This window comes from Aspergillus steynii (genome assembly GCF_002849105.1).
Source record: "Aspergillus steynii IBT 23096 chromosome Unknown P170scaffold_5, whole genome shotgun sequence".
Taxonomy (NCBI): Eukaryota; Fungi; Ascomycota; class Eurotiomycetes; order Eurotiales; family Aspergillaceae; genus Aspergillus; species Aspergillus steynii.
Genome location: NW_020194402.1, coordinates 1,822,134 through 1,843,229, shown reverse-complemented (window position 1 = coordinate 1,843,229; position 21,096 = coordinate 1,822,134). Strand labels below are relative to the sequence as shown.

General features: G+C 53.8%; 9 protein-coding genes across 9 annotated transcripts; 5 read left to right on the top strand and 4 right to left on the bottom strand.

The window, feature by feature from the left end:
• Window positions 1-77: 77 nt before the first annotated feature.
• Window positions 78-1,490, bottom strand: P170DRAFT_437791 (40S ribosomal protein uS19). Its single transcript, XM_024849446.1, has 5 exons — window positions 1,418-1,490; window positions 1,317-1,335; window positions 1,012-1,069; window positions 538-834; window positions 78-460 (listed from the first exon to the last, which is right to left on the bottom strand). Exons 1-5 carry the CDS (start codon window positions 1,433-1,435, stop codon window positions 391-393), a joined length of 462 nt encoding a protein of 153 aa, XP_024703379.1. The 5' UTR covers window positions 1,436-1,490; the 3' UTR covers window positions 78-390.
• A 265-nt stretch (window positions 1,491-1,755) lies between these two features.
• Window positions 1,756-2,515, bottom strand: aspf8 (ribosomal protein P2; the record flags this gene model as incomplete). Its single annotated transcript, XM_024845760.1, has 2 exons — window positions 1,756-2,285; window positions 2,357-2,515. The coding sequence occupies 2 exons, from the start codon at window positions 2,513-2,515 to the stop codon at window positions 2,118-2,120; spliced, it is 327 nt and encodes a 108-aa protein (XP_024703378.1). The 3' UTR covers window positions 1,756-2,117.
• A 419-nt stretch (window positions 2,516-2,934) lies between these two features.
• On the top strand, window positions 2,935-4,585 carry P170DRAFT_465556 (uncharacterized protein). Its single transcript, XM_024852330.1, has 2 exons — window positions 2,935-3,197; window positions 3,250-4,585. The coding sequence occupies exons 1-2, from the start codon at window positions 3,192-3,194 to the stop codon at window positions 4,246-4,248; spliced, it is 1,005 nt and encodes a 334-aa protein (XP_024703377.1). The 5' UTR covers window positions 2,935-3,191; the 3' UTR covers window positions 4,249-4,585.
• A 377-nt stretch (window positions 4,586-4,962) lies between these two features.
• On the top strand, window positions 4,963-6,651 carry P170DRAFT_437789 (ATP-dependent (S)-NAD(P)H-hydrate dehydratase). Its single transcript, XM_024849445.1, has 6 exons — window positions 4,963-5,203; window positions 5,274-5,313; window positions 5,369-5,415; window positions 5,486-5,496; window positions 5,563-5,595; window positions 5,657-6,651. The coding sequence occupies exons 1-6, from the start codon at window positions 5,110-5,112 to the stop codon at window positions 6,539-6,541; spliced, it is 1,110 nt and encodes a 369-aa protein (XP_024703376.1). The 5' UTR covers window positions 4,963-5,109; the 3' UTR covers window positions 6,542-6,651.
• Window positions 6,652-7,422: 771 nt separating this feature from the next.
• On the top strand, window positions 7,423-8,246 carry P170DRAFT_205207 (putative adhesin). Its single transcript, XM_024842782.1, has 2 exons — window positions 7,423-7,763; window positions 7,861-8,246. Exons 1-2 carry the CDS (start codon window positions 7,645-7,647, stop codon window positions 8,147-8,149), a joined length of 408 nt encoding a protein of 135 aa, XP_024703375.1. The 5' UTR covers window positions 7,423-7,644; the 3' UTR covers window positions 8,150-8,246.
• Window positions 8,247-8,452: 206 nt separating this feature from the next.
• Window positions 8,453-11,462, bottom strand: P170DRAFT_510765 (DNA replication licensing factor MCM7). The gene is made up of 4 exons (XM_024854809.1): window positions 11,022-11,462; window positions 10,830-10,960; window positions 8,859-10,776; window positions 8,453-8,790 (listed from the first exon to the last, which is right to left on the bottom strand). The coding sequence occupies exons 1-4, from the start codon at window positions 11,334-11,336 to the stop codon at window positions 8,716-8,718; spliced, it is 2,439 nt and encodes an 812-aa protein (XP_024703374.1). The 5' UTR covers window positions 11,337-11,462; the 3' UTR covers window positions 8,453-8,715.
• Window positions 11,463-11,706: 244 nt separating this feature from the next.
• pex1 (AAA family ATPase peroxin 1) lies at window positions 11,707-15,691 on the top strand. The gene is made up of 4 exons (XM_024851647.1): window positions 11,707-11,935; window positions 11,995-12,234; window positions 12,289-12,367; window positions 12,429-15,691. The coding sequence occupies exons 1-4, from the start codon at window positions 11,825-11,827 to the stop codon at window positions 15,629-15,631; spliced, it is 3,633 nt and encodes a 1,210-aa protein (XP_024703373.1). The 5' UTR covers window positions 11,707-11,824; the 3' UTR covers window positions 15,632-15,691.
• A 1,054-nt stretch (window positions 15,692-16,745) lies between these two features.
• On the top strand, window positions 16,746-18,892 carry P170DRAFT_437783 (acyl--CoA ligase). Its single transcript, XM_024849444.1, has 3 exons — window positions 16,746-17,086; window positions 17,170-17,805; window positions 17,876-18,892. Exons 1-3 carry the CDS (start codon window positions 16,987-16,989, stop codon window positions 18,826-18,828), a joined length of 1,689 nt encoding a protein of 562 aa, XP_024703372.1. The 5' UTR covers window positions 16,746-16,986; the 3' UTR covers window positions 18,829-18,892.
• A 94-nt stretch (window positions 18,893-18,986) lies between these two features.
• Window positions 18,987-20,162, bottom strand: P170DRAFT_427211 (uncharacterized protein; the record flags this gene model as incomplete). Its single annotated transcript, XM_024847763.1, has 2 exons — window positions 18,987-19,558; window positions 19,913-20,162. The coding sequence occupies 2 exons, from the start codon at window positions 20,160-20,162 to the stop codon at window positions 18,987-18,989; spliced, it is 822 nt and encodes a 273-aa protein (XP_024703371.1).
• Between the last annotated feature and the right edge of the window lie 934 nt (window positions 20,163-21,096).

The window sequence follows — 21,096 nt, the reverse complement described above, 5'->3', positions numbered from 1 at the left end:
AGCATAGCAAGGAGGGCATAAGTAGAACGATGAAAGAAAAAAAACTTCGTTAAAATTCGACCAACCCCATTCCCAGCTAAAATGAAAAGGAATAAGATTAAAGCCTTCCGTTCCGTCCCCGGCCTGGGTATCAAAAGCCAGACAACCAGACCAAAGAACAGGGGACAAGGGATCTCATCATCGGAGCTCCAGGGATCCCGTAATTTTTTGAGTTCGTTCACATGCCGACAAGACCTTTATATTGAGATGCAAACAGCTGACCCGCACTTGACATACAAGTTGATGAATCCAAATAAAGGCAGTATATGGTATCCATCGAAATTTGTTTTGTTCTCCCACATCCGGACGCCTGATCCTCCACCACGCGACACTCCAAAAAGCTTTTCTTCTTTATTTGAGGGGAATGAAACGGGAAGAGTGGGTGGCACCAATACCGGGACGACCGTGCTTGACGGGCTTGCTGTGGGGGTGTTAGCGAAGTTCTCGATGCAACATATAAATTCTCTCTGCGAGAGAGAATGCCAGGGCGCAACGTACTATGAGATGGAGAATTCAGCCAGGTAGTGGCCAACCATCTCGGGCTTGACCTCGATCTGGTTGAACTCCTTTCCGGAGTAGATACCGATGACGCTGCCGATCATCTCGGGGACAACGATCATGTCACGGAGGTGGGTCTTGACGAGGTCGGGCTTCTCGTTGGGGCGGGCCTCCTGCTTGGCCTTGCGGAGCTTCTTGATGAGACCCATGGGCTTGCGCTTCAGGCCACGGTTGAACCTTCTGCGAGCGCGGGCGTGGACGACATCACGGAGCTGTTCGGAGGAGAGGTCAAGGAGCCTGCAGTAAAGCGGAGTCTGGTCAGATCATTTCATCCACTTGAGGCCGATATAACCCGTCCTTGGCCCTCCAAATCCCTTCCCGACACGGCGATACTGATTGCTGAGATCGGAGATATCGTTTCGGGATCCTAGGGCGCAAGGCGAAATGATGGTGGAGATCGGGATTATCACGTACTGGTCGAGGTCAATACCGCGGTAGGTAAACTTGCGGAACTGTCTTCTCTTCTTGATCTCTGTTGGGCGATAAGAAAATCTTTGGTCAGCGTTCTGATCCTATGTCCATTTGTTCGTGAATCTCGTGGATATCGTGATGGCGTTTTCATTCTCCCCCTCCTCCATCCCTTTCCATCGCAAGATCGAACTTTTTTCTTATTCCGTCCAATCGCCAAACACTATCCGATTCCATTTCCATATCTCGTATTTGATCGTCTCCACGGGAGGGTTCAAGGTGAAGGGTGATAAATGTTCAGTCAAACGTACCGGCAGCCTCCTCAGCGTTCTATATAGGTCAGATATGTCAGCTTTTCGCGTCCCTTTAAAGACATTTGAAAAAGTGTTTGTCTGGACAAGTCATCACTCACGTAGTGTTCGTCAGCCATTTTTGCGGGTGTTCCTCTCAAGGTCGCTTTTCGATCGGGACTCGAAAAGCGAAAGGGACGATGGGGTTGTCGGTGTCGTGTCGCTGGATGAACGTTCGTCGGGCCAACTCTTGTGCTGCGGCGCTGCGTTGGGAGTGGGCGGGCTAAGCGACCCGGCTAGGTCAATAGCCCTACCCCACTAGTCCCTTCTCAGCACGGGTCTTAGGGCTTGCGCTGCCCAGCCCTATAAATTGTCCGGCGCAGTCTACGGCGTTTCTTATCGCGTTTCTACGGTCGCGATTGGAGGCTATCATAGATCTTGCGCCCGGGGTACATTTGGGGTCATATTACCATGTTCCTTTCGCAAATTGATACGTGATACTGGGATGAATGGGGAAATCTAGCAAATGATTTCGCGCGCGTATACTTCGTACTCGAACGTTTAACCATCCGTCATAAGCCCGTCTCTTTAAGAAATCAACTTACATACTACAAAAATACCAGCAAAGATAAAACGAAGTTCGAGGAGGTCAGACAATCTGTATTGGCTAAACTTCACGTATGCATAAATCGTAACTGCATCAGGAAAGCCTGAAATATGCAAGCTTGACCATTTCCTTGGGCAAATTTCTTCCCCCAACTCCAGATCCTGTTCCCCCACGAATTATCGCAATTTTTCATGGACTCGGATGGGTGAAACCGCTTAGTCGAACAGACCGAAGCCCATGTCCTCATCGGACTCCTCCTTCTCCTCCTCCTTAGGGGCCTCAGCGGGAGCGTCACCGCCAGCGGCAGCGGCGGGGGCGGCAGCAGCAGCGCCGGCACCACCGGAGGGAACGGAGGCGAGCTTGGTGGTACCCTCGGAGATCAGCTGTAGGAAGAAATGGTCAGTAATTGTTCTGTATGCGCCTTAGCGCGAGCCCGCCAGTTGTGTCAACTAACCTCCTGGAGGTTCTTGCCCTCAAGCTCAGAGATGAGCTTGGTGAGACGCTCCTCATCAGCGTCGATACCGACGGAGGAGAGGACACCCTTAACATCGGCGGCAGAGGGGGACTCGTTGCCGGCGAGGGTGAGGAGGAGGAAAGCGGCGACGTGCTTCATTTTGATCTAAATTTGACAACTCCGTTAGAATTCGATGTCCAGGCGCAAAGATCAACAAGACCGGCGGCTTGATGCAAAAATGACACGTACAGATTTATTTAGTGTATTCGAACACGAGAATCAATCGATTTAACCGCTGGGATTGGGCGGAGACTGAGACGTCAGAGTTCGACGGGAAGTTGGCGATGAGAATGGAGGAAGTGAAAGTCAAGAACAGGGCTAAAATCTGAGAAAAAGTGCGCCGCGGCTGGTGGGTTGTGGCTGGAGCGCCCGGGCTTCTAAGCGAGCGCCTGTGGCTCAGGCGGTTGCTGCCCGATCCGGTAAGGTTCCGTTTGGTCTGAATTCGATGCTGCACGTGACTCGGTGCTTCTAGAAGACAGGATGGCGACTCGCTCCTTGTCCTCTCCTTCTCTCCCAACGCTCTCTTCTGGACGACGTTGGTGTGCTGAGCGCTTCTACCCACCGCGTTAACCGCCAGAGCTTCGTTTCCCCCTCTCACGCCGTCCAGGTTCGAGCGTGGAAACGTCTTATCGCTTTTTATCGAGCGCTAGCTTCACAGATTCAACGAAGTCATGAAGTTATCCCGTTGTACTAATCATCGACGGTGAATTTTGCCTATTGATACCCCGCGTCTTCTATCCCTATCGACGTCAGTCCATCGATTCCAGCCGCCAAAATGAGTGTAAGAGGCCCTTTTCTAGGTCTATCTGTGACTTCAACTAACCTCGCGGCAGTTTCTCGATTCAGTCCTCTCGTCCATCGAGACGGGAAAACCCTCTCGTTTACCACCATCCTCTTCATCCTTGTCAGCGCCGGTTTCATCCTCCAACGCCAAATCTGAGGTCCGCAAGCCCAGCACAACCCCCCGTGAAGCGCCCCTCGAGCGGAAGACACTGGCTGCGGGCACGAAAAGGAAGGCTGAGGAGCAGCTGCCCCGTACTCAAAAGCCTGATGCCAAAGGGCCTCGTCGACCTCTACCCTCGCGACCAGCCCCAGCATCCACGTCTGCCAAGCCTCGTCCCACCATCGCTTCTCCCGCCAAACCCTCTAAACCATCTATCAATAGCAATACATCCGGCGCTCAAAAACCAGCCTCAGCATCCTCCAAGGCACCACCCAAAGGATCATATGCGGATCTCATGATGAAAGCCAAGGCCCTCCAAGATAAAGCGCCGTCACAAGTGGGCATGTTTAAGCATCAGGCTGTTCCGAAGGAGAAACTCAGCAAGGTGGAGCGCAAGAAAAAGACGCAGGAAGCGCAGACCAAGGGCAAAGAAGACCCAACCGCCAAAAAGTCGGGATCAGCCCCCAACGCGGCACATGGCAAACCTGTTAAGAAACGTGAACCGGAAGAGCTGGCATACAAGGGCACTGCAAAACCCCCGCCGGCGCCTGCGCTCCCTGAGTACCGAGGAACGGCCGGGTTACCCAGTCGAGTCAATCCTCAGGATCGGAAATCACAGGGCCGAGGTGCAGGACGATCGAGGATGAATGAGTATCTTGGAACGGACGAAGAGGACGAAGGAGAGTATGCAGATGACTACGATGACTACTACTCCGACGCATCCTCGGACATGGAAGGAGGTTTCGACGATGTGGAGGAGGAAGAAGCCAAGGCATTAGCCGCTGCCAGGCGAGAGGACGAAGAAGAATGGCGTGCGGAACAAGCAGCCAAGCAAGACAAGCTGGACCGTCGCAACAAACTTGCTGCTTTGGCAGCCAGGAGACGCTGAGTTTTACCAAGCAAGCATTTCGAATTCCTCTCGGTACCTTCTCTTACCTTTTCCATTTTCTTTTCTTTTCCTTTCTTGTCTTCTCTTTGTTGGTAATTTCTTATGGGTTTCGTCAGCATTTTCTTGACTTGGACACGGAGCATCAGCGAGGTATACCCCGAGGGTGCATAACACACAACTTTGCTATTCTTTTCTTTGTTTGCTTCCACTTGCTATGAGCATCAGCGAGCGTCATGGTGTCGATAGATGGTTCGATCATTTGCTTTTCTTTTATTCTACAAATACTCACCCTTTGTTCACATACATAGCTTCACACCGCTCAGATTTACACGGTTCTTATTTCTCTTGGATCTAGAGTCTTCTTCCCATATTTCTCCTCCGCTTCCTTCCAGACGCGCACGTAGCATGTCACACTATGTAGCTTGGGGATTAATATCGCCACTCCGCTTGAACGGCCTTCGAGAAAACATGACCGAGATCGTTGTTTTCCTTGACGCCGTAATTGGCTTGGGCCAAAAAGACATACGTAGGTAGATCCAGAACCCAGTCCAGGCATGACACCGGTGGTATTCCATAGACCAGTGATTTGAACTAGCGCTTGAGACTCCTGATGGGCACACCAAGAGATTAATCATCGGTACATCGTCTCTATGTCAGGATGATGTCGCATTCTTCAGGCTCGCTGGTTGTTATCGAGCCCCACCTGGCAGGCGGTGACATCACCGGCGATATTGCTGTCGCCCAGTCTGCCATTTCTTCTCCTTCTCATCATCTTCAGCCCACTTTCCTCAATACTGTGCATTGTTTTTTCAGCGACCGTCATCGGGTATTAATTGCTTCTCATCTTCATCACGTCCAAACATGGAGCCGGTGCATCATATATCAACCTCTCCGAAGGTCTTGTTCAATAAGGTGCGGAAGATTGTGCCGCCTCTGTTGGAAAAGTTCCATAAAGGTCAGTGTCTTTGCACTCCGTGTCAAGTGCATGTTGAGGGGATGGGAAAGTCCGCTGACATTTGATACAGGACAACATGGGCGTGTTGCTGTCATCGGAGGTTCTGCGGAGTATGCTGCCCACGTTGCTCGCCAAACGAGCTAGACTGACACGATCATCTTACAGCTTTACGGGGGCTCCCTACTTTTCTTCTATGGCATCGGCAAAACTAGGTGAGTACATCAAAGCCGCAGGTAATCACCATGTCATCTTGTCGATGCTAATTGGCATGCCGTTCGACAGGGTGCGATATGGTATGACACACCCGCATTTGCCGTCAGGCTCCCTACATGATTTAGTAATCGTCTAACGGCAAACAGAGCCATGTCATTTGCGAGCGATCTGCAGCTACTGTAAGACTCGATATTCTGAACCGTCTTTTTTCTGATCGGGTTGGCTGATTGATCCATGCAGGTTGTGAAAACCTATTCTCCAAATCTGATGGTCCATCCCTTACTGCCTAGTAGCGAGACGGTGGGGAACCCCAATTCCATCGATGCGCCGGCCCTTGCCAGTCCCATCATCTCCATGCTTTCGCGCCTCCACGCCTTGGTCATAGGCCCGGGATTGGGTCGTGACGGCGTGACGCTCAAGGTGGTCGCCGAGGTGATGAGAGAAGCCCGGTCTCGATCAATTCCCTTTGTCTTGGACGCCGACGGCCTGCTGTTGGTGACGGATGATCCGGATCTGGTGAAGGGGTATAAAGAATGTATCCTGACACCGAACGTGAACGAATTCAGCCGCCTGGCCAAGGCCTTGGGGATCGATGTACCCAGTCTGGCCCAGGTCGCCTCGGAATCTAGTGGCGATGACCGCACCAGGCGAGAAACAGAAGCCTGTGAGAAGCTCTCTAAGGCGCTGGGTGGCGTGACGGTCATCCAAAAGGGTCCGCACGACGTGATCTCCAACGGAATCACCAGCATCATCAACGACATTACGGGTGGCCTGAAGCGTAGCGGGGGCCAGGGCGACACGCTCACCGGATCATTGGGCACCCTTCTCGCCTGGCGAGCGGCTTATCATAACGGGCTGTGGGACTCCGGTGAGAAGGATAATCCCAAGGAGGCGCAGAGTCCGCAGGATATTCAGACAGAACTGGAATCGGAGGACCGACGCATGTCGCCCGCCACGACACTTCTGCTGGCTGCCTGGACAGGCAGTGCCATTACGCGAGACTGCTCTCGGCGTGCCTTCAAGGCCAAAGGACGGAGTATGCAAGCGAGTGATCTGACAGAGGAAGTCCACGAGAGCTTTTTGGCGTTAGTCGGTGAGCCCGAAGGGTCGAAAGTACATCTGTAGACATTTTTTATGACCAGTGATAGTGGCTGGCTGGAATCGATCATGTCTTTCGGATTTGGATATTATAGGTACGACCTTGCCTACAGACATCACGAACGCTGTTTCGGGTACCTATGGTCTTACTGGTCTAATTGGTAGATATCCCCCCAACTTTCTTCCTATTTTTAAATTGTCTCTCAGGGATGAGTGGCTTGCATACCAATCGGTGATGACTCCCCTGTGTCAAGGTATATGCCCGTAGCCCGAAGTGCTGCTCGGCTGAGCGACAACGATTAAGTTTCAATTCGCTTGCCACTGGCCACGATTTGCCCAGTTCCAGCAGTCGATCCTTTTCAATTGGATCTTGGCAGGTCTATACACCTCCTCAGCCTGCATCACGTATCGTAAACAATGAAATGGAGACGTCCAATCGTGAGTCCAGCTCCTGTGTTCTCCATTAATAGACACCAATAACACGAGGCAGGCATTGACCAAGTCGCAATCTCACAGGGGAGAGAAAAGTACCAAGAGCGTCCAACAGATGACAAGTCCAGCCCCATCCAGTCCAGTCCAGTCCATCCCCGGATCTTGCCTCATGCACGGTCAGTCTAGTGCGGTTTGAAAGTCCGGGGAAAGCAGTCAAGCTCTCTCTTGATTTTTCTTCTTTTTTGTCCACCATCCACAGTGGTTATGACCGAAGGGACCAAAATCAGCATCATCACAACGTCAGGTCGAGTCTGTCCATTCCAGTCCCATGTACCCCGACTCATGCAAGGGTGGGAAGAAACAGGACGGGGTTGTAGACCTCGTATTCCCGAACCGCCCATTCGTGACCTGAGCACTGTTTCTCTGGGGCACCAGAGGAGATGTCAAAGTGTTCGAGACAATGTCTCACATCGTTTAGCTTTTTCTTTGTTGACCTGTTTCTATGACGTGGAGAGGAATGAGGTGTTTTTTCCCTTTCGCAGGTGGCGTTACGGGGTGGAGGCAGTACTATTGAAGCCTGGCTTGTGTCTCTCTCTATACGGGGAAAGACGAGAATTGGTCAGGGATATGTGCTGTCAGCGCGAGGCCGTCGGAGAATAGGCACGATACGCAGAGAAAATGGATATATAAACCGGTCAATGGCACCGCAAAAATATCCTCTCCATTCGCATCGCACCGCATCAGCCTTCACTCTCCCATCGCTTCAATCCAATCGTTTTTCCTCGCTCAAGCTCAACCAAACCACCAAGTTCAAAATCCAAATCTACCTTCAAAATGAAGACCTCCGCCATCCTCACCACCCTCGTCCTTCTAGGCTCTTCCTCCCTGGCCCTGGCCGGTCCTCCTCCCCCTCGTCCCCCGACCTGCGGCACCTGCAATCCGATCTCGGGCCAGAACAGCTGCGACATCACCACCTCGTGCATCAATACGGGCACTCGCTTCCACTGCGCCTGCCGCGCCGGCTACAAGGCCTCCAGGAACAACAACGACATCCGGAAGCAGTTCCGTCTGAACGTCCCCAACTACCAGTTCCTGGTCTTCACCCCCGAGTCCACCGAGTGCAACACCCTCTGCGATAACCATAACGGCGCCGGCCCCAACCTCTGCGCTGAGGTGCCTATCCGCAACCAGTGCCCGGTTTAGATTTCTGCTTTGGGTGTTGGTGTTGGTTCTGATTTGGAGCAGCGTTTGGCTCTAGTGGTCGGGTGGTGAAAGGTTTGGGGTTTGTTTAGTAGTTGGTTGTTTGGGATAGATATGTATACATCACGGTGTATATATTGAGCTGTCCGGGCTGTCGAGCGTCGGTCGAATCTGTCGTGGTGTTGCTACATTCCTTCATGTGTGCCAGTAAGGTCAATGTCAGTCACTCCTTCATATATAGTGTTAAACAGATAGTCAACCGCAATGGAAAGAGCTTTGGAAATAATCCGAGTAACTGCATTCGTTGTCCGAGAATGTATGTATTATATCAGATTTTGACCCTCTCCTCTCGTCGAAATGACTATCAGCTACATACTCCAGAAACACCGGTTCCAGATTCGACCCGTTTGCAATGAGATCTCGCAGACGACTGAAACCAACCTCTCCCGATATCAAAAAGAAAACCATGAAGGGAACAGAATTCATAAGCCAGTCAATCAATCATGGCCAATGTAAACATTAGAAAAGAAAACACTCGTCAAATACAGTGATTAGATGATGTACTCCCATCACATGTCCATTTCTCCGTCAACATCAACATCAACGAATACCAGACGTGTACCGTCCCCAAGAACATGCCAGACCTGTTAAAGAACATGTTAGTAACCAGATTCTTCAATGGCAAACAAGGCACGAAGGAAGAAAAGCTTACATTAACACTTTCATAGTCATCAATAGCCATCTTCAGCTGATCCTCCGTAAAGCCCTTCGCGAGCACTCTCTCCCGAATTCTGCGCATGCTGAGCGCGCCCTCCTCGCCATCTCCGATGGCGGCGGCACCGCTCTCACGCATGTGGCGGATCAAGTTGTAGATCTTGCTGGTAGGGCTCTGGTCGCCGCCACCGTGGCCGTCGTTGGCCAGGGATGACTTACCGACCTCAACAAGGCGCAGAGCCTCGTCGACGTCCTCCGTGACGACGATATCACTGAAGCGAAGACGCGCGAGGGCCTGCGAAAGACGGACGACACCAAGCAGAGTACGAGGAGTAACGTGAGAGAATTGCCTCTTGTTGGCCTCGTCGGTCTTCTGGTCCTTCCTCATGCGCACGTACGCTCCGACCATGTAATCCGAAATGCTCGAGGGGACAACCGGTCGGTAGGTGCGTGCCTTGGCAATGTACTGGCGGACCTCGTGAGGAGTGAACATAATGCCGGCGTCCTCGGTCTCGGGGTGCTTGTTGTGCATGTGGACATAGGTGACGTGGTGTGCCAGTTCTTCGTCGCCCTCGGTCGAAGGCGTGTCAAGGATAAGGAACATGATATCGAAACGCGAAAGCAATGCGGCGGGCAGGTTGATGTTCTCCACCGGAGAGATCCGGGGGTTGTATCGTCCATAGAGCGGGTTAGCGGCCGCCAGGATGGACGTGCGAGCGTTTAGCGTGGTGGTGATTCCAGCCTTGGAGATGGAAATCGTCTGCTGTTCCATCACTTCGTGGATAGCCGTCCGGTCTGCATCGTCCATTTTGTCGAATTCATCAATGCAGCAAATACCATTGTCGGCCAGGACCAGCGCACCACCCTCCAGCACCATCTCATCTGTCACCGGATCTCTCATGACGGCAGCCGTAAGACCGACACCACTACTTCCTCGACCGGTCGTGTACACACCTCGGGGGGCAACCTTGGCGATGTATTTCATTAACTGAGATTTGGCAACACCAGGATCACCCATCAGGCAAATGTTCAGGTCACCACGAATGTGCATGCCATCACCCATCTCCTTCGAGACACCTCCAATCAGGAGTAGAAGCAATGCCTTTTTCACGTCAAGGTGACCGTAGATCTCGGGAGCAATTGACCGAGCCAGGTACTCATACATGTTTCCAGACTTCTGGTACTGCTCAATCTTCCGAAGAGTCTTAGTGTCCATGGCCATCTCGTTGTAGGACTTCTTGTGCTGCGTGACGTGCTGAGCCTCTATATAGGTGTCCGTCAGTAACCCGGCACGGATAGCTCTGAAACCCGTGTAGGGTGTAGGCAGGAAGATTCCTGCAAGATCAATAACATCACCGGGGTTAACTTGTCGAGTCAGACTCCCATGGCAGTGAATGGTCATAGTCCGAGGGATGTGACCGACAGGCACCTGGTCTGCCATCTCCTGGATCTTCACCTCCTGGAAGGGAACGAATTTGGAAGCCCGCGTGGAAAGGAACAGCTGTCCCTTGGAGTTGTTCTTCTTGCACTCCTCCGACACACACTCCGTCATGGGCATGAACTGCTTTGTAGTGATCGGCTGGAAAACCTCGGACCCGCAGCGGTCACAAGTATAGGCATTGATCTGGACCGCGGGCTTAACGTCCGAGACACGAGTGGTGATACCGCGAACGGTGATCAAGCTACCAAGATGCTCTGCCCGCACATTCCGGACGGCAAGGGCCTTGCCCTCGCGCTCACTGCTGGATCCTGAAGGTGTGAGGGGCTTGAAATTCAGGGTGTATCGACGGGTCAATTCCGGCGGAAATATCGGAGATTCTTCGGCTGCATCCATGTCAGCCTCCATGGCCATGTTCGAAGTCTCGTTTCGTTTTTCGCGTTGCGACATGATGACATCTAGAACATCATCCTTGAACCTGTACGTTGTTAGTTATTGTATCCACCTCAGATATGCGATATTACAACATACGTAATCTCCTTGGTTTCTTTGGGCATAACAGCGTCCACAGCTGACGAAAGAACATCGACATATCGCTTGGTATTCTTCTGCACAGACTCGACGAGCTTCAAGTCCACATCTTCGGGGAGTGATTTTTCGAACTAAGAAAACAATATTAGGACAGGGACGCACGCGGCACAACGGCGGAAAAGAAACACTCACGGTCGCCAGGTCATCGAGCTCAATGAGGATATTCGACCGCTCCCGATCCGCTACATCCTGCAACATCTGCATGTATTTGAGCTTTGGTTGGCGGCGTCTGCGGGCAGCCCCCTCTCTTCCTTCACCCTCCTCCGCATCGTCCATAAAGTCATATTCGTCGCTAGTGCGATCTCCATCGATATGCAGGTCCTCGATAGCTTCGGTCGCAGCGGAGGCGGAGGCCGATTCGAAGGTTTTGAAGTGCTGCAGAAAGTCCTTGAAGGCGTCTAATTGCGCCGCATAATCGACAGGGGCGTTGTACTGAAGCAAAGCCATGATGCGACAAAGGGTCTAACCAAGGCAATTGGCTGTTCGGGGGGTTGCAAATGGCGACCGTACTAAAATCGCATGGGTCGGAGCCACAGGAAGCGATCGCTTTGCACTCTTGGTGGATTTCTCGGAGAAGAGAAGTTAGTCGGTGGTGGTGGATCTCAGCAGAGCCGCCCGAGCTGGTGCTGGCCTTAGGCGCACAAACACGTCGCGACGCGAAAGAGACGCGTCGCCCATTCCGGATGCGGCGCTAGTCCGGATCCGATCTAGCCGGGGAGCACGTGTTCCGGAGCGGATCAAGTCTCGGTCCGAAGAGCACGAGGCGGGCCGCCTCGGCCAACCGGCGTTTGGCGGGCACTTGCTTTGCGGAGTCGACGCAAGTCCGGGGAGATCGTGAGCTGTGGTCTCTTCTCTCCCTCTTCACTAGAGCTCCTTTGTACTCACCCCTGCGTCGCTTGTGAAAGCAGAACATCCTCACTCTAGAGCGCCTGAGAATGGCGCCCCGAAAGCCCTCCACGACGGCGGAAGTCGCTCTCGTGCCGCTGAAGAACTGTCTGGTTAACCTCCCGCCGTCATTGACCGCGCTGCTGGTCAATGCGAACACTGTACGCCGACTTCCCCATCCCCTCAGAGGGCGACTCAGCATGGCTCACTTTCTCTTTAGACGGCGCAAAATGTCATTGTCGAATTACAATATAGACCGACGACCGGAAGGGCCAATGGCAATTCGGCGCAACGCTCATGCTATCTGGGGTGGACCGGAATGCCGAGCAAGCGAAAGCTTGCGCCAGTTGTCGGGAGAGATGGCATTAGCAGCGGTCCCTCTGCCAGAGAACAAGATGTCGCTACAGTCGAGATGGATACCACATTCAGCAGAGTTTTGGGCCTTACGGAGGGGCAAAAGGTAGTGCTCCTCGTTTACAACACCATTGGATTTCTTAATTACTAATGTTTTCAGGTCGGGATTTTCATCCATCTGGATCCCCCAGTGGCCCATACAATCAACATTGAACCGCTGACGCCGGAGGACTGGGAGAGTATGATCCCCCGCTTCCTGGAATGACATTGGTCGCAATTACTGACGGGCCTTGGTGATAGTTATCGAGCTGCATGCGACCTTCTTAGAGCTGAACCTACTGTCGCAAATCCGCGCTCTACCTAATCCCGCCTTCGAGACCACTCAAGCAGATCACATGCACCCCTTAGCACTGCATCTCTCACCGACGTCGACCGCCAACATAGTCGTTACCTCGCTCACGCCTGCCCCACCCACCACCTCTGCCTTTGCGAAGATCGCCCCTGATGCCGAAGTCATCGTTGCTCCGAAGGTGCGGGCCAAGTCATCGCGAGGGTCCCGCGGAGACAGCCGAAGCGTCGCCGGCAGCAGCCGGAGGAGTGCCGGAGGAAGAAGTAGTGGGAGCACAGTGCGACCCAAGGGACGCACAGACTCGACAAGCAGAGGTGCTCTCTATTTCCGAGGTATCGACCGCCAATTGTCTGGACAATATTTTGATGCGGATTCTGAGGATGATGTCAATGAGGGTTTTCGCGTTTGGGTCGATGCCGACATGCTTGCCACAAACGAACTCCGGGGCGCCAGTTGGGGTTGTATTACAGTCATTCAACCTGCCGGCCTCAAACCGCCACCGGATCCCCAACAGCAGCTGAACCAAGCGGAACAAAAAGCAAACGATGCCGGCCTGCCCGCCTCCAAAATCGTGGCCAAGTTGGTTCCGTGGGTTGATGCGCCGGATACTCAGCATGTTGCCGTGTCATCTTTATTGTGCTCGGCTTTAAATGCCGAGAGCATGGTAGGTGGTATTGTTCGTGTCGAGGCCGCACCTCCACCATTGCAGCGGTCGGCGGTCAAGTCTCTCAAAGTCTACCCCTTCATCTCCGATCCATCCAAGAAGAAAGATGGTCTTAAGTTTGGTGCAGACACCACGGCCGCGAAAGATGCCTTGGCCGAGCGCATCAAGGTGATTTATGGTAGTTCTGGGAGCGACAAAGGGTTGCTCTCAGGCCCCTTGACAGATGGAATGATCTTGCCGAAGGCCGACAATGAAGCTGTGTCCGCTTTTGATGGTGCGATCATCCGGTTCGATCCTCCATTGAAGAGTAACTCTGAAACTTCCAAGCCGCCTCTTGGTTGGTTTTTGGGATCGGATTCGAAGCTGCCTCTTGAGGTACAATCCGAGATACCAAAGCCCGCAGATCAAGGCTCGTCTGCCTTGCCCACAGATGACCCCATACCACCGACTGTGCCTCAAATGGTTGGCATTGATCAGATCATATCAAAGTCTCTCGATAATTTAACCAAGTCGTCTTCCATCCTGTTGACGGGTGGTTTAGGCTCGGGAAAGACGGCTCTCACCCACCTGTTGGCACACCGTGTGCGAAATGAATACCTATTTAACGTGAAATATTTCTCCTGTCGAAAGCTTGTGACAGATGAGACTCGAATCTCTAATATCAAGGAGACCCTGAATCGTCTTTTCATGTCGGCGTCTTGGTGTGCTCGTCTCGGCGGACAGTCGGTTGTGATCTTGGACGACCTCGACAAGCTTTGCCCGGTGGAAACCGAGCTGCAGGTCGGGGGAGACAACGGCCGTAGTCGCCAGAACAGTGAGGTTATCTGCTCTATGGTTCGCGAATACTGCTCCATGAACTCCCCGGTGGTACTGCTGGCGACAGCACAGTCCAAGGAGTCTTTGAACAACATCATCATCGGAGGCCATGTCTCTCGCGAAATCATTCACTTGCGAGCCCCGGACAAGGAAGGACGGCGGAAGGTGCTCGAGCAACTGACGATTCAAGATCGAGAGGCGAGCATCTCGATGAATGGCCATGTGCGAAACGAGAGCTCCTCTACCCAGGATTCTTGGCTGGATCCTTCGAACCCAGGTAGTCGTCCCAGCTCAGCGGGTGCGGATGGCTTTGTGCTCGGACGGGACGTCGATTTCCTCGAGTTGGCCGGCAAGACCGATGGATACATGCCCGGCGATCTGGTGCTGTATGTCTCTCGTGCCCGAAATGAGGCTCTGATCCGCTCCGTCCAAGACCCCTTGGCGGCGTCGAGAGCAATCACTCTTGGATTTGAGGACTTTGAAAACGCCATCAAGGGCTTTACCCCGGCTTCCCTCCGTAATGTGACTCTGACTTCTTCTACGACTACGTTTTCTGGCATTGGTGGCTTGCACGAGACTCGAAAAACTCTCCTGGAAACCCTGCAATACCCTACCAAATATGCCCCTATCTTTGCGCAATGCCCGCTCCGGTTGCGCTCGGGATTACTGCTCTACGGTTTCCCTGGGTGCGGAAAGACGCTTCTAGCCAGTGCCGTGGCGGGAGAGTGCGGCCTGAACTTCATCAGCGTCAAGGGACCAGAGATCCTCAATAAATACATCGGTGCCAGTGAGAAGAGCGTGCGTGATCTGTTTGAGAGAGCCCAGGCCGCCCGGCCCTGTATCCTTTTCTTCGATGAGTTTGACAGTATAGCACCCAAGCGTGGCCATGATTCCACCGGTGTCACCGACCGCGTGGTCAACCAGCTTCTCACGCAGATGGATGGTGCTGAAGGGCTTTCGGGGGTTTACGTTCTCGCAGCCACGTCCCGCCCGGATCTGATTGACCCGGCCCTCCTGCGTCCGGGACGTTTGGACAAATCCTTACTCTGCGACATGCCCAGTCAGTCGGACCGCATCGATATCATCCAGGCCGTGAGTAAGAAGCTGGCAATGGATGGGGAGGTGGCCGCTAGGCTGAACGAGGTGGCCGCTAGGACTGAAGGGTTCTCCGGAGCCGACCTGCAGGCGGTTGTATACAATGCCCATCTGGAAGCCGTCCACGACGCTCTCGGAGACCGCTCCGGGGACAAACCCACGACGAAGAGCAACAGTGCCAAGCAATCGTCGACAGGCACCAGCACCAAGTCCTTCATTCAGTTTTTGTACTCGAACTCGGAGCAGAATGGGTCTGTTTCGATGCCGTCGCCGGCAGTCGTTGCATCCAAACTCGACGCGATCAAGAATGCACGACGCCGCCAGCGGCAGATGGAGCAGGGGACGGCGAACACCAGTACGCCGGCCACGAACGAGGCTGCCCACGAAGAACCGCGCGAAGAGATCATCGTTCGCTGGGAGCACATGGAGCGATCGCTCGACAGCACACGCAGCTCGCTCAGCGATGCCGAGCGAAGACGGCTGCAGGGGATATACCGTGAGTTCGTGTTCGGCAGGAATGGCGAGATGCCCAACGGCGAGGCAGGCAACGAGATTGGGGGGCGAACCAGTTTGATGTAATGGGCTTGGGCATGTACAATTATCCCCGTAGACTTGTATAGAAGACCTTGCATTAGCTGTATGAATATATGGCCAGATTATGATCCCTACTGCGCTACAGAAAATTCCCTACAATGCATCGGTGTGGAAAAAGAGCAGGTGGTGGGCTATTATATACTAGTAAAAGCTCCCAGCAACTAAAAAGAAAAAAAGTATCGACCCCAGCGCGATTCGAACCGCCCACCTCCAACCCACAGCTACAACACTACAAACACCGCACCTCACAGAAGGGCCGGTAAGGAAAGCAAAAAAAACTGGTAGCTTCTCTTTGATTGAGCGTGTCATCCTTAGTGCAGGGGCCATGCTAATCTTCTCTGTATCGTTTCAAATTGACCAAATGCCCGAAGGCAAAGGAACTAACATTAGAATGGATTATATCCCAAGATTGCGGGTAATTGGGCGGTTCTGATTGGTCGGTAAGCGAGGCGGTGTGGGGAGGAAGAACACCAAAATCGGCCGCACACTCGGACCAGCGAGTGCCTTACCGTGCAGGCAGGAGTGAGTCCACGATCACTTGGTATCCATGGGGTTTGCAGGGGAATATGAGAGCAGTCGCCTCATTCTCTTGGTGTAGTCCGTTAAGACTATCGCCAGAGGGACGGGTCACGGCTGCCTAACAGAATAGCGCTGCATAGACCAGATCCAGCACGAATCCACGGAAGTCCAGAGTCCAAAAGGACTTGGGTGACTCCCAGACAGAAGGAAAGAAGAAGCAATGGAGACCCCCGCGTTTAGTCAGCTGCACTCCACTTTTGGCTTCTCGGAGAAGCTGCGTTGACGCATTCCTCGTTCTGATTCTGTCGATGATCTTCTATCCATCCCCTCGTATAACAATATCTACATGGACTGCGAAACACTCGGGATGAATGGATTCTCATTCGGGATTTGCTAGAGATCGGTTGAGTATCCAGGACCACGTGTTCACAATTAAAGAACTCGACTTGTTTAGTTATAAGACACAAGAGAGATAAGTAATCTCGGAAATCCGGCAAGATAGTAATGTAATCAAGGAACCAGAAAGCATAGGAGGAACAGTTCCTCCGCCACGGCGGTTCCAATCCCAACGGTTGACTGCCGGCCTCCAAGCGAAGAATGCCGAGGGCCGAATGGCGAGTCGCCGCGGGATTACTCAATCCATTAACTTTCCACACAGCTGCCAGCCATCCTTCTCGTATCTCATTCACTCTCTTCTATCCTCTCTTGCCTCCTGCTGTGCATATATATAACGACTAACCTCTTAACTCGTCTGGCCACAGTTGCAATCATCCCCCATAAACATCCCCGTTTACCCCAACTTTCCCCGCACAGTTGTCGCCATGCCCGTCTCTTCACATTATCCTCCGGTGGACATTCCCAATGTCGACCTCTGGACGTTTCTATTTGAGCGCGAGGGAAGGCAATTCCCTGACGACAAGAGTCAGTTCCCCCGACTGCGAGCCGGCCAGCTCATTTTCTCCGCATCTCCCATCTCTCTCCCCGCAGCTAACCGCCCCCTTTAGTCATCTACCAGGATGCCGAAACGCAACGATACTATACCTATCAGAGTCTAAAGGACACCGCGCTTTCCTTCGGCAAAGGATTGAAGGCCATCTGGGACTGGCGCAAAGGAGATGTGCTGGCCCTGTTCACCCCCAACAGCATCGACACCCCCGTCGTCATGTGGGGAACCCACTGGGCCGGGGGTGTCATCTCTCCCGCCAATCCCGCCTACACCGTCGAAGAGCTGGCTTTCCAGCTGCAGAACTCCGGCGCGAAGGCGCTGGCAACCCAGGTCCCGCAACTCCCCGTCGCCACCGCAGCCGCGAAGCGCGCCGGGATCCCCGAGGACCGCATCTTCCTGATTGGCGACGAGCGTGATCCCCAGGCGAAGATCAAGCACTTCACGTCCATCCGGAATATCTCGGGCGCAACCAGGTTCCGCAAGATGAAGATCGTCCCCGAAAAGGACCTCTCGTTTCTCGTGTACTCATCGGGCACCACGGGAGTCCCGAAGGGCGTGATGCTATCGCACAGGAACATCATCGCCAACACCTTGCAGCTGGCGGCCGGGGAGGCCGGCAATCTGACCTGGAACGGGGGCGCGGATGGAAAAGGAGATCGGGTGCTGGCATTCCTTCCCTTTTTCCACATTTATGGTGAGTTCGACGCGACGTACCACATTTATCCCTTGTAGAAGATTCGCAACAGATCTGACGTGTTCGCTAGGCTTGACCTGTCTGGTCCATCAGACCCTATACCAAGGCTACCAACTCGTCGTGATGCAGAAATTCGACATCGAGAAGTGGTGCGCCCACGTCCAGAACTACCGAATCACATTCAGCTACGTCGTGCCGCCGGTGGTCCTTCTGCTCGGCAAACACCCCGTCGTCGACAAATATGACCTGTCGAGTCTGCGCATGATGAACTCCGGCGCCGCCCCACTGACGCAAGAACTCGTGGAGACGGTGTACGCACGCATCAAGACGGGCATCAAGCAGGGCTACGGACTCAGCGAGACCAGCCCCACCACGCACACGCAGCCCTGGGAGGAATGGCGAACCAGCATCGGCGCAGTCGGCAAATTGCTCCCCAACATGGAAGCCAAGTACATGACCATGCCCGAGGACGGGTCGGAGCCGCGCGAAGTTCCCGTTGGCGAGGTGGGCGAGCTGTATCTCAGGGGTCCCAATGTCTTCCAGGGATACCACAACAACCCGTCGGCCACGGCGGGCTGTCTTTCGCCCGACGGGTGGTTCCAGACCGGAGACGTGGGCTACCAAGATAAGGACAAGAATTTCTACATCACGGATCGCGTGAAGGAGCTCATCAAGTACAAGGGTTTCCAGGTGGCTCCCGCGGAGCTGGAGGGACTCCTGGTGGACAACGAGGCCATTGACGATGTCGCGGTGATCGGCGTGGAGAGTGAAGCGCACGGCACCGAGGTGCCGCTGGCTTTTATCGTGCGCAGCGCGAAGAGCAAGGCGTCGGGTGTTAGTGCCGAGCAGGAGGCCGCGAAGATAGTCAAATGGCTGGATGATCAAGTTGCGTATCATAAGCGGCTGCGCGGAGGAGTGCGATTTGTCGACGAGATCCCCAAGAGTGTCAGCGGGAAGATCCTGCGCCGCGTGCTGAAGAAGCAGGCCAAGGAAGAGGCCTCCGCGCCTAAGGCGAAACTGTAACGTCTCGTATAGCCTATCATTAATGAATCATGTCAATAGAGCAAAGAAACGGGCACTTCTCGACGCATCATTTCGGTAAACTATTCAATATATTCGTTTTCTCATATATCGGTAGTCTTTCCCCGGCCCTCGGTCATAAGCGAACGGGACCATCTATTTCAAGGAAAGAAGCGCTTCACCATACCATCGACATCCTCTCCCTCCACCGCATCCACCTTGTCCCTGACCACACGCTCCACCGCTTCGTCGATGGGCTCATCCCCGTTCACCAGGTCATACCAGCCGTCGGTGTCGGCGCGCGCCAACAGCCGATCCGCCACGATGGCCACGTCCTCCCTCGTCACCTTACTGCGGCCGGGCGTCGTCCCCAACTCGACCTTCCCGGTCGCCGGCTCGTCCGTCAACGTCCCGGGACGCAGGTTGATAGCCTGGAGCGGGCTCGCCGTGCCGTCGCGCACCTGGGTCTTGCGCCGCGCCGCCAGCGCAGTCATGTACTCGTCAGCCTCAAGCTTGGCTTTGGCGTAGGCGGGGAGCACGTTGTTAAAGACGTTCTGGACGCCGGCCCAGTCCGAGTCGGCCATCCAGCTGGGATGCACCCGCCGGCTGCCGAGCCAGGAGACCATCAGGAACTTGGTGACGCGCGGCGAGGCGAAGGATGCCGAGAGGAAGTGTTTGGCGGCTCGTTCGTCTATCGCGAAGGTCCGTTCCGGACCGCCTTTTCCGCCAGCGCCTTTGCAGGGGGGTTTATCGGTTCCCCGGTTTTTCTTGATCCTCCTTCTTTCCCGCTCTCCTCTTTCTCCTTCTTTCCTTTCCTGTTCCCGTATCCCTTCTGTCTGGGAGTTAGGGGTGGTGGAGGGGTGAGAAGGAGGGAGGAGAGGGAGGCGGAGAGATCAAGGGGGGAACCACCCAGATTAGCCTACTGCATATAGATAGATCGAGAGATATAGATCGATAGTTCTAGTGGGTTTGTTTCTAAGATTGATTGTGGGGGTCATTCGCAAAAAGCCATGCAGGCAATGCAGGATGACCTTTAAAATCAAGCCAGGGAGACAGGGAAGGGGTTTTATTCAAGGCGCATGCATACCGGCAGACCACACGACATAATCCGGGGACACGGCGTCCAGGATCTTCTTTGCGTCGGCGTCGCTCTTGACATCGTCCAGGCTGGAGATCAGGACGTTGAGTTTGCCCTTGGTGCCCTTGCCCAACGCAAGGATCTCGGGTTCATGGTCCGGGTTGCGGATCACGCTGGTGACGTTCCAGGCGCGGTTGAGTAGCAGCGGGGTCAATCGCAAGGCGACTTTGCCGTGACCACCGAGGAGAAGAACTTGCATGGTAGATTTTGGGGAGAAAAGAACTAATTGTATAGAGAATAGGTGTCGACAGGACGGAGGGAGCTACGATGGAAGGAGGGGAAAAGGTCGCCAGAGTGAGGGGAGTGGATATCGGATTATTAATGCCGTGGTGGTCCATGGCGTCATCGCAAGTGGTCGTCCGCAAGGGCGCGAGACAATCGAACCATCACTCTTGCGAAGGTCCTTGTTCTGCCTTGTCCGGCCATATAAACCGTCGCAGTTACCCCGTGAACCTCAAACCAGGGGAGAGCCCTTCGTGGCATCCCTGAATCCCTGGGCCTCGCCGTTGCGAGATGGTCGAACTCTATCGGATCGATGCTCCAGAGGATCGCTGCTCCCTTGGTCACTCTGGCCAGACCCGAACTGAATCATGCACCACCACAACTCAAGTCATCTTTAAAAAAAATCGGATCAGAATAGCATTAAACCGGTCGAAGTTTACCCGCCCGCTGAAACGCCGGAGGACAAACGGAGAACAGCTTCCCCGTCCGGCGCCGGCAAAAGCTTGATCGGATTGGAAGAGAATTATCGGGAGGGAAATTGGATTAATTAACGAAGGTGATCAAAACCCACGGGTCTGAAGGGCGACCGACCGCTCTGGATTCCTGCGGCGCGGCAGGAAACGGGGATTCTGTCGTCATAAATCGGGTGTTGGGGCTCTTCATCTTGTTTTTCTCTCTGCTCTTCGGCAATGGCATTAATAATCCTCCTCGTCGATTAGATTATTGTTACTCCGTATTATTATTCTGATTCTTTGACCGAGTAGAACTGACCTCATCGGGAAGAATCCACGGTAATGTCCCGTTCGGTACGGTAATCTATTCTCTCTCTTCTGTCTCTCTCTGTGTGGGAATTACTTCCACCTCCACAGCCACTTCTTCCGCCTCTTCAGGGAACCTGTTGGTGCGCGATA

Excerpts from the sequence above, each read along its gene's own strand:
- P170DRAFT_437791 (XM_024849446.1), bottom strand. Across the intron at positions 835-1,011 it reads CGCGGTATTGACCTCGACCA|GCTCCTTGACCTCTCCTCCG; the intron begins GTACGTGATAAT and ends GCTTTACTGCAG. Across the intron at positions 461-537 it reads GCTGAATTCTCCATCTCATA|CAAGCCCGTCAAGCACGGTC; the intron begins GTACGTTGCGCC and ends ACACCCCCACAG.
- P170DRAFT_437789 (XM_024849445.1), top strand. The coding sequence starts at position 5,110 with ATGGAGCCGGTGCATCATATATCAACCTCTCCGAAGGTCTTGTTCAAT. Across the intron at positions 5,314-5,368 it reads GTCATCGGAGGTTCTGCGGA|CTTTACGGGGGCTCCCTACT; the intron begins GTATGCTGCCCA and ends ATCATCTTACAG. Across the intron at positions 5,596-5,656 it reads GCGAGCGATCTGCAGCTACT|GTTGTGAAAACCTATTCTCC; the intron begins GTAAGACTCGAT and ends TGATCCATGCAG.
- P170DRAFT_205207 (XM_024842782.1), top strand. The coding sequence starts at position 7,645 with ATGGCACCGCAAAAATATCCTCTCCATTCGCATCGCACCGCATCAGCC. Across the intron at positions 7,764-7,860 it reads CAAACCACCAAGTTCAAAAT|TCCCCCGACCTGCGGCACCT; the intron begins CCAAATCTACCT and ends TCCTCCCCCTCG.
- P170DRAFT_510765 (XM_024854809.1), bottom strand. The coding sequence starts at position 11,336 with ATGGCTTTGCTTCAGTACAACGCCCCTGTCGATTATGCGGCGCAATTA. Across the intron at positions 10,777-10,829 it reads AAAGAAACCAAGGAGATTAC|GTTCAAGGATGATGTTCTAG; the intron begins GTATGTTGTAAT and ends AACAACGTACAG. Across the intron at positions 8,791-8,858 it reads ATGACTATGAAAGTGTTAAT|GTCTGGCATGTTCTTGGGGA; the intron begins GTAAGCTTTTCT and ends GTTCTTTAACAG.
- pex1 (XM_024851647.1), top strand. The coding sequence starts at position 11,825 with ATGGCGCCCCGAAAGCCCTCCACGACGGCGGAAGTCGCTCTCGTGCCG. Across the intron at positions 11,936-11,994 it reads TGCTGGTCAATGCGAACACT|ACGGCGCAAAATGTCATTGT; the intron begins GTACGCCGACTT and ends CTTTCTCTTTAG. Across the intron at positions 12,368-12,428 it reads GACGCCGGAGGACTGGGAGA|TTATCGAGCTGCATGCGACC; the intron begins GTATGATCCCCC and ends CCTTGGTGATAG.
- P170DRAFT_437783 (XM_024849444.1), top strand. The coding sequence starts at position 16,987 with ATGCCCGTCTCTTCACATTATCCTCCGGTGGACATTCCCAATGTCGAC. Across the intron at positions 17,087-17,169 it reads GCAATTCCCTGACGACAAGA|TCATCTACCAGGATGCCGAA; the intron begins GTCAGTTCCCCC and ends CGCCCCCTTTAG. Across the intron at positions 17,806-17,875 it reads TCCCTTTTTCCACATTTATG|GCTTGACCTGTCTGGTCCAT; the intron begins GTGAGTTCGACG and ends CGTGTTCGCTAG.